This window comes from Rhinatrema bivittatum, chromosome 7, assembly GCF_901001135.1.
Source record: "Rhinatrema bivittatum chromosome 7, aRhiBiv1.1, whole genome shotgun sequence".
Classification (NCBI taxonomy): domain Eukaryota; kingdom Metazoa; phylum Chordata; class Amphibia; order Gymnophiona; family Rhinatrematidae; genus Rhinatrema; species Rhinatrema bivittatum.
The window spans coordinates 104564120-104573442 of NC_042621.1; the positions used below are offsets into that span (position 1 = coordinate 104564120).

Sequence of the window (9323 nt, forward strand, 5' to 3'; positions counted from 1 at the left end):
TGTTGACTGACCAGAAGGCTTCCTCCTGAGATGAGAGCCTTTGAGCTATTTGATCCAAATAGTGTGCTCCCCAACTTGATAGGCTTGCAACTCTGGTGAGAAATATCCATGAGGGAGGTTCAATATTCAAATCCTTTCACAAATTCTGAGGCAATTCCATTAAGCGAGACTGTCCCTCACTACAGCAGTGAGAGGAAGATGGTGCTCGAAATCTTGAGACTGGGGTGACCAACAGGAAAGTAGCAAGGCCTGTAGGGGATGCATGTGAGCTCTGGTTCAGGGAAGAGATCCAAGGCCACCGACCTGAGCAGCTGCAGATAATCTCAAACTCTGGAAGCATTTAGAAGGAACCATTTCTGTGCTTGACCTACAATCATGGAAACTCTCTCATGAGTCAAGTAAGCGCAAACTATGTTCACATCGACTCGAGCCCCCAGATATTGAGGGAAGAAATTTGATCTTTGCAAAATTGATCAACCAGCCCAAACCTTCCAACAGCTGGTCAACTCTGTCAGAGGCTCCTATACTTTTTGAAAAGATTTGGACTTTATGAACCAATTATCCATGTCGGTGAACCATAATCTTTTTCCTCAAACAAGCAACTACCTCAATCACTCTGTAAAAGATCTTGGATCTGTGGCTAACCCAAAGGGAAGGGTTCTGAATTGAAAGTGTTAGTTTAGCATACAAAAGCACAGAAATCTCTGATATTCCTCCTTTATCAGGATGTGTAAGATTGCCTCTTGCTCAGTTGCTTCATCGGTTTCTGCTAGGAGACTCTTGTGGTTAAGGAATTGGAGGCAGATTCTTGGTCAAAGATTTGCTGTGTAAACATTTTAAGGGCCTGAAGGGGTAAGGCCTGAAAGAACAGCAGCTTCAGAGATCCCATCCCCTAACTGGGGATAATCATGGGGGATCCAAAAAAAGGGCTGGGGTGCCATATGTTTTGAGGGATCTGCAGCTAAAATAGCGTCCGTTCCCACTGACTCTGTAAACTCCAGCGTCCTGCTCTCTAGAGCATGAAGAAGAAAAATCTCAATTCCTGTGGTGACCTCAGAACTCTCTTCGGGCATTCTTCCAGATTTGAGGCATACTTGCAGATTTGAGGCAAGCCGCACATAGAATACCTGAAGCAGAAGAAGCGCCGTCACAAGCCGAGCAACAGCAACCTCTCTCCTTCAAGAGCACGAGTGGTCAAATTAGAGCAGCAACGAAGGCTCTCGCCCCCAAATCTTGAAAGAACTTACGCTGAATGCCAGCAACATTGCTTGTATAAAGAGAGCCTCAAGCTGTTCCAGAGTTGCTTTCCTGTTTCCTATTTTTTATTTATGCTATTTTCAAAAACAAATACAAACATTTGTTACAGTATTCAGATATCGTAATTATTTTACATTCTAGTATTAACTAAATAGCAATTTAAATCTGATATTCAACAGTAATATTCAGAAGGATATATGAAATATAAGCGGATCAAGGAAAAAGAAAAGTAGGCTAATCTCCTTCTCTCTCTAGCAATTGAAAATTGACAGTACATCTAGATATTTTTACTTTGCCTCAAGTCCCAACTCTGCAGATTATTGGGTGTGGGAATCGAGAAAAGCTCGAAGTTGAGAAAATTTGAAAAATATATATTTTTGATTTTGATAAACAATTTCACATTTTGCATAGAAATTTTAATAACATTTTCCCTTCCATAGTTTCTACTTCTGTTCTTATGTTAATAATTTTTTTTTCTCCTTTCTTGCGTTACTCTAGAAAAGTTGGGATAGACGCAAATTTTATCACCATGAAACAAAGACAATCTGTTCCGCATAGAAAGTCTAAAGACTTTCTCTATCTGAGGCAAAAGAAAAGGAAACATGTAATACAGATCTATTCAATATTACAGTCTCAGTATTAGATTCAATAATTTCAGACAGATTTAATTGTCCTTCACCTGACTTATTCCCAACAGCTGTATTACTTTTTGAAGATACGTAATAAATCTTAGATAGAACAAGTAGCGTTTGTGATGGCATTTTTAATATTTGTAGAAGGTACTCCCTTAAACATTTCATAAGCAAATATTAAATCATGCTTTGGAAAATTAATAACTCTGAGATTTAAATATTTTAATGTATTCTCTATCCTCTCCAATTTCTTTTCATATATAATCTCAGCTCTAGCAAATCTTTGCTGCCAGTTCTCTAAATTACTCAATCTTGTCCCCATCTGTTCAATATTTTCTTTATTTTTTCCAAGGGAAGCTTCAATAGTATTAAAGCGTTGATTAGAATCTACAGTCAGTTTAGACAAATTAATAATTGCCCCTTCTAAAGATTTTATTGCGGTCCATAGAGACTCTAAAGTAATTTCTGGGAACTTATCCAAAATCGGCTCATCATCTTTTGCTCCACCAAATTCCAACTTTCCCACTGCAGCTTGGGCTCCTTCTCCATTTCCCTCAGGTACTGTTCCAATTTTAAGAAAGTCTGTAGGTAAATAGTAAGGTGGAGGAGGAATACTTGGTGCGCCAGGGCTCAAAGATGTTTCGGCCAGTGGGTCTGATACCCGCTCCAAATCAGACCCCTCAGCGGCCACTTCCTCTGGGTTTCTGACCAGATGGCGGGGTGAAAAAAACCAGTGTCCGCAATTGGGAAGGCTCTAATAAGGGAGAGGATGACGCCATCTCCCTACTTTTGGCCATCAGTTTAGTATGAGGCATTTTATTAACTTTATATATAGGTAATCCAGCGGCCAGCTATTTCCACACCACTCTCAAATATTTCCAATCCTTCTGAAGGAAGGCCGAGGACTAAGAAGATTAACAACATTTTCAAGTTACTCACTTTTTAGTCAAAGGAGAATCTCCCATCCAAATTTAATTTTCAAACAGTCCTGGCAAAGCACGGCGCAGGGGGGGGGGGGGGGGCTGGTTTTAAGGCTTCAACCAGTCCCACCCTGATGACATCAGCTATCCGGAAGTGTTAGCTGCAGCCCCGATAGGGCTGGAGGGACTCCTCCTTACCCTCAGCTGGCTTTCAAGGAAATGAAAGCCAGTTTTTCCATAGCATTTATCTGTTTCAAGGAAACAGGTAAATGCTATGGAAAATCTCCTTCGTTCCTCGACCCTCGTTTCCTTTTTTTTAATGAGCAATTACTATTTACCTGATAATTTCCTTTTCCTTAATATATAGAGATGGGTTCAGGACCAGTGGGTTATACACCTCTACCAGCAGATGGAGACTGAGCAAACTGACGTCACAGCATATATACTCCTGCAGTGATATCAGCCTGCCAATACTGGCAAAAACTTGATTAAAAACAGATAACCATTTCATTACTCAGCCAACATGAAACACTGAGCTCAGACAAGAAATACATTAACAATAGTCAGGGGCGGATTGACCGATCGGGGGATCGGGCTTCCCCCGATGGGCCGGTCACTCCTGTCACGTGATTTTTTTTTTTTGTATTATAAAATTTCCAACCAAAGTATTAGGGGGCGCCACGAGCAGTGGTATACCGAGGTGAGCCAATGCCCCCGGGCGCAAGGAGCCTCATGCGGCTGCTGAGCAGCAACAAGTATATAGCAGGCAGATCGGCAGGGCCATGGTTGAGGCTCACGTCACCACGGCCCGAAGAAAAAGATCGCATTTAAGCTCACTGATGCTCCTCCTCCTTCCTGCCTGTGCGGCCCCGGAAGTAATCGTTGCTGGAGCCGCGTGGGCAGGAAGGAGGAGGGGCATCAGCGCGTGCAGAAGAGGAGCAGCGCTTCGGGTCGCCGCGAATCATCGCAGCGACCCGAGAAGAGGAAGAGGCCCGGTAGCAGGGCCGCCACGGCCCGAGAAGATCAGGGCCGCTGCAGAGCCCATCCTGCAGCGACCCGCGAAGAGGAGGCCCAGAGGTGAGAGAGAGGCTCTTGGCAACTTTGTTCCATTTAGTGTGACTCTCTTTATTAAAATAAATTAATTTCACAAGGTGCATGTAAGTCTCCTTCAGCAAGCTACTGATTTGCTGGAGGTAAAACTGTAAAATGTAAGAACTGACACATATAAATGCTCCATTGAGCCCAGCATCTTTCCGACAGTGGCCCATCTGGGTCACTTGAAAGTACCAAGCACATTCCCTGTTGCTTACTCCTAAAAGTAAGAGATAGTGATCTGCACATTTGCCTAGCTAATAATTAATGGACCTGTTCTTCAGAAATGTGTCCAAACCTTTTTTAAATCTAGTTATACTATTAACTTTGACCACATCCACTGGCAAAAAATGTCCACAGCTTAATTACATTTTGACTGGCAAAACTTTCTTAATCCTGATTTTTCCTTCTGAATACCATATTTCAGTACAAAGTGGATACTCTGTTTGAAAGTTGTAAAATTAATAAATAAAAAACAAACAAACAAAAACACTTTCTTAAAATTTGTTTTAACTCTGTTACCAGTTAGTTTCATGGAGTGTGTCCTAGTACTATTTGAAAGGGTAAATATCTGTTCCCTTTTAACTTGTTCCATACTACTCAAGATCTTATAAATCTCTATTATATACCCTCTCAGAAGATCCCTAGTAATGGGGAATCAAAAGTAAAACTGGAGATCAAGTAAAGCCTGTGGTTTTGCAATAGGTAGCAAAAACAGGCAGACTTCATGAACCTGGCACTTTTCATGTACCGTGAGTTTCTGTATTTCTAGTATTGGCTTTGAGATAAGGGCTTACCTTATCTCAAAGCCAATACTAGAAATACAGAAACTCACGGTACATGAAAAGTGCAACAGGGAATGTGCTTGGTACTTTCAAGTGACCCAGATGGGCCACTGTCAGAAAGATGCTGGGCTCAATGGAGCATTTATATGTGTCAGTTCTTACATTTTACAGTTTTACCTCCAGCAAATCAGCTCAACACTATTGCAAAGATGGATTACATAAAAATTTCCAATGCAAAAGGCGAAGGAGCCAACCTCATAGCAATAATCAGAAGGATGGAACAGGTGAGGTAGAAAGAATTTCAAATAAAGATTGTAATCCACTGTTAGGAAAATATGATAATCTTTTATTGAAAGTCAGCAGTCCAAGCATCATACACAAGTTTGGAAAGATGTGCGTTCTCCGACACGTCTGAGTTTCACATAAAATCAGCTTCTTGAGAGACAAGGAACTGCACAAAATCAATTAACTGAACACATAACAGACTGCCTGCCGACTTTCAATAAAAGATGATCATGATTTCCTAACTGTGGAGTACAACCTTTATTTTAAATTTTTTCCACCTCATCTGTTCCAGCCTTCTAACATAAAAATGTACCTGTAAATACTGTGGATGCCACACTGCTCCAAGACTCTGGCTAAAGCTCTCTGTAACCTGAGCCACTGTGAACACAGCCTGTTCCACCTGCAAAGCAGAAAGTGAAGAAGTTTGTTAATTTTCTCTTAACCACCAAGAGTTCTCAAATTCTGAAGGATTTTTGAAGGCAGAAGGATAATGGCAGCAGAACAAAAGCTGAAACTGATCAGACATGTAGATATCACCTTAGGCCGTAAAATTCTGAAATATACCAAAGATCAGTGCCTGCATTCCATTCCTGCTTCAGAGATCAATTTACAAGAATATAGTATTTACCATATTTTAATAAGAGATAGTACTAACCAGTTGAAAAATGTCATTAGTGTCTAAGTTTAGAGAAGGTGATTTATATAATCCACTGTAAAATCCCAAGACCTCTGAATTCTGCATCTGCCTGACCTTTCTATGGTAATCTACAGTTCTCCTTACTAATAAAGATTTTTCTATTTGCCAGTTGGTATTAAATGTTTATTTCATTGCCCATAATAGCTCTGTCCTAATTAGGAGCAAATCAAATTTTTTTCCAGGTCCTAATTTCTGCACCAGGTGCATGCAACTCTGGTCCTGCAGTGCTACGAACAGGTCTGGTTTTCATACATTTGTATACAATGGAGGCTCTACATGCAAATCTTTCCTATGCATATTCATTGTGGATACCCTAAAAACCAGACCTGTTTGTGGCTCTTGAGAACCAGAGTTGGCCACCCCTGTACTATATACATGCACTGCATTAAATAAAAATGCATACATGAAATCTCTGATTTATTATTATCTTGCAATTTAATACGGTAGGGCTGGCTCTTTGGCTCAAGCTGTAGCTTTCTGTGTTGTATCAGAGGATGAAGGCTCAGATTCCCTGTTCATCGGGACTAGCCAGCTTTGGCAACCTATGCCAGCCAAACAACAGCACTAAGGGTGCATGTTGAATGATGCAACCCTCTAGCCCTCAGGCAGGCAAAAGTTCCCCATCATCATTTGTTTATATCAACTTAAGAAGGGAGTTTGAAAATGCAGGGTGGAAAATGTGAAAAATACAAAAAACAAAACAAAACCCAAATTCTGGATAAAAGCTGTACGGTATCAGAAGGAAGAGACCGCTAGGCCGGCTCAGAAATTAAATAAATCACCTCAGCCTTGGGTTTTTTTTCCCCCTGTGTGCAGATCTTCAAAGGGTGAGTGAACCAGGCTCCCCGGTATCACCCTCAGCAATGGGCAGTTACATGGCTCCTAACTCTCTGCTCCAGAGCCTTTGCTATCAGGGGGCATGGTCCCACCAGGACCTAGCAACCCCCTGGGAGGCTTAAAGAGCTATCTTCTCTTTTTGTTTGTTTGTTTTTGGGTTTTTTTTACTAAATCCTTGTCTTTTTAAGATTCCCGAAGGAACGAATACCAACAAAATAAAAACCTAACACCAAACCCAGACTAAAGGTTTTGCACCACCACCATCTGCTGGAGATAGAGAAATACAGACAGACCTCAGGGGTACAGGACGGAGTCCGTTAAAACTTTTCTGTCTCCATCTGCTGTAGGGGCGGCAAAACCCAGGAGTCTGGACTGATTTATTTTATTTATTTAAAAGTTTTTATATACTGCATCATGGGGTAGTCTATCCATCTAGGCGGTTTACATAATAAAATATACACAATATCATTCACTTACATCATTTAAAATACAAATAATTACAATGTCAATAACAGATACTTAATAACAGTCGGGTTTAAAAGTTCATTGCGATAGGTTATAAGCACATGTAAATAAATATGTTTTCAATGCTTTTTTTAATTCATTACGGTTTACTGTTAGACGGGTACGTACAGGGAACTATATTTTACATAGTGCTCAGAGTGCATGCAGTTCTACACAAGTTTTAATCAATACAGGGATACAAGAAATGATTAATTCATATTATGCAACTATGATGGAGAAGTGAAAATATATTTAGGTGCCAGCCAAAACTTTTTAGAAGCCAGGGAAATTTTGCTATTACATTTTTTTCCCATTTTTCTCTTTTGCTGCTTGACTTTTTTCTTATGTTACTGTTTTTCAAGCATATTCATTGTGCAGGATATGCACAACAGATCTATTTGTGGTTCTTGAGGAGAAGAATGGGCCTCTACAGCTTTACTCTATTACACCAATGTTTGAAAGCTGCTAAGTGAGATTTGCAGAAAGAGAAAAGTGAAGTCTTAATGCCCTACTAACATGCACTAGGATCTGGGAACTATCTGATGGAAAAAAATTAGAAAATGCTGTTTTTGCCTATACAAGTGCAAATCTGCCTTCTAAATAGCTAGCAAATCCCTGTTAGGTCTGGCAGTGAAACAATGGCACCAGAGAAGTAAAATAACGTCTGGAGAAGTGACAATCTCTGCAGCAGAGTCCCTAAAAATACTAAAAAAATCACTGTCACTGGATTAAGAGAGGTCAAGAGCAAATAGAAGGGCTAGTAAAGTATGAGGAAAAGAAGTAGGCAATGAACAGTATGTTGTTAATCCTGGAAGGAGACAAGGAACAATTTGGGAAGAAGCAGAAACAGATAGAAGAGGCTCATAAACAACTTGATTAGGGGCAATACGAGCAGACCCTGGCTTTTCAGCTTCATTTCCCAGCATTCTGAGATTTGTAGTCCTCTAATTTGGATAAACACATCTGCAGAATAAATCCCAGAACGCTAGAAGATGATAAATTAAAAATCAGGACTGCCTTGGTGTCTCTCTGAGCTAGAATTGCAAGGTATTGATGGGCCTGGCTGAAAGAAGGGCCAACAGGAAACGTGACAAGTTGATAGGCAACAGGGAAATGACCTTGGCATAATTATATGCGCGGCGGGGGGTAGAAAGTGGGAACCTGAAAGCCAAGGTTCAGGCACGGTGAATAGCAATAGTGGGGAGATGAACACAAAAAAACAGGATGCAAACTGAGGAAGGCAGCACAGCTAAATGATCAAATTTCTGGAGCCAACTGCAGCTCAGTTCTGTATTTTTTGACAGCCTATTTGTAACATACGGAAGTCGGACTACAAATATTATAACACGCTGCGGCAGCCAGAAAGTTCCTTCCGGAATCTGAGACTCGGCAGCTTAAGCAAGACAGAGCTCAGGCACAGCCGCAGGGCAAATACCAAGGGGAAAAAAAAACCATAGCGGAAGTTCATGAAGGAGTGGGCACAATAAACGGTCCTCGATTCTCAATACCCCCTCCTCCCGGGGAGCAGCACTCAGGCACCCACAAACCCCCTAATTAACCGAACGTTTCGTCACAGAAACAGCTCTCGGGGGTAGCTCACCTCACACACACACGCCAGAGCTCCGCCCCTCTCTCCAGCCTCACACACTCTATGGACGCTTTGCGCGACCATAGAGACGGGAGAAAAGGGACAGAGCACTGTGCCTATCGCGACCGGGAATAAAGCCACGCCCCCCCCCACGCTCATTGCCGCTCCCTCAGCGGACAGTGGATCCCTCCTATCTACGCCCCCTCCATTGAAAAGCCTCGGCCCCCCTCGCCACCTCCCAGCTCCCTACGGTGGCACCGCCCCCGACCTTCCCTGCCCTCCTACCTTTGCGTCTCCAGTAGCCTCTGTTCCCCATCTTGCCCCTCCTCCCCAGCTGACATCGTTCACTCATCCTTCCACATTCGCCGACGACCCTTGCTTAGTATTATCCCCCCCCAACCCTCCCTATCCCTCCCCCCTCAAGCCCAGCGCTACTTGCTTGGACAAACCCTCTCCCTCTTGTTTCGTGCTAACGTCTCCCGCTCCCGCTCTATCCGATGATGCTCTTCTGACACATTCACTCTCTGTGACGCTTCTGCACTCTCATGCCACCAGCCTTATCAACTATCAGGGGTAAACAACCAGTACTTCCTCTGCCTACTCTCCGCCCTGTGTCCTAAGAAAGGGAGAGGAATCTGAATTACAGGCGAGGGAGATGGGGAAGGGGAGAGATGGAAATAACCTAAAGAAAGGGAGAGAGAGAAAAAGGAATCCAAGGGCGGGGGT

The 9323-nt window shown here is 42.3% G+C and overlaps 1 protein-coding gene across 4 annotated transcripts in view; it reads right to left on the bottom strand.

Annotated features, from left to right (window-relative positions):
* The window catches only part of VRK3 (VRK serine/threonine kinase 3), a 161656-nt gene extending 152599 nt beyond the window's left edge, over positions 1–9057 (bottom strand). For 2 of the 4 annotated variants that reach the window (XM_029608853.1, XM_029608852.1), the window contains exons 1-2: positions 8883–8974; positions 5285–5371 (exon numbers count right to left, since the gene is read on the bottom strand). In XM_029608853.1, coding sequence (XP_029464713.1) covers positions 5285–5371; positions 8883–8938 — 143 coding nt within the window. In that variant the 5' untranslated portion in view covers positions 8939–8974. Of the gene's footprint in view, positions 1–5284; positions 5372–8609; positions 8740–8882; positions 8975–9036 lie in introns of those variants that run through there. The other 2 variants (XM_029608855.1, XM_029608854.1) reach the window with 2 other exon arrangements.
* Between the last annotated feature and the right edge of the window lie 266 nt (positions 9058–9323).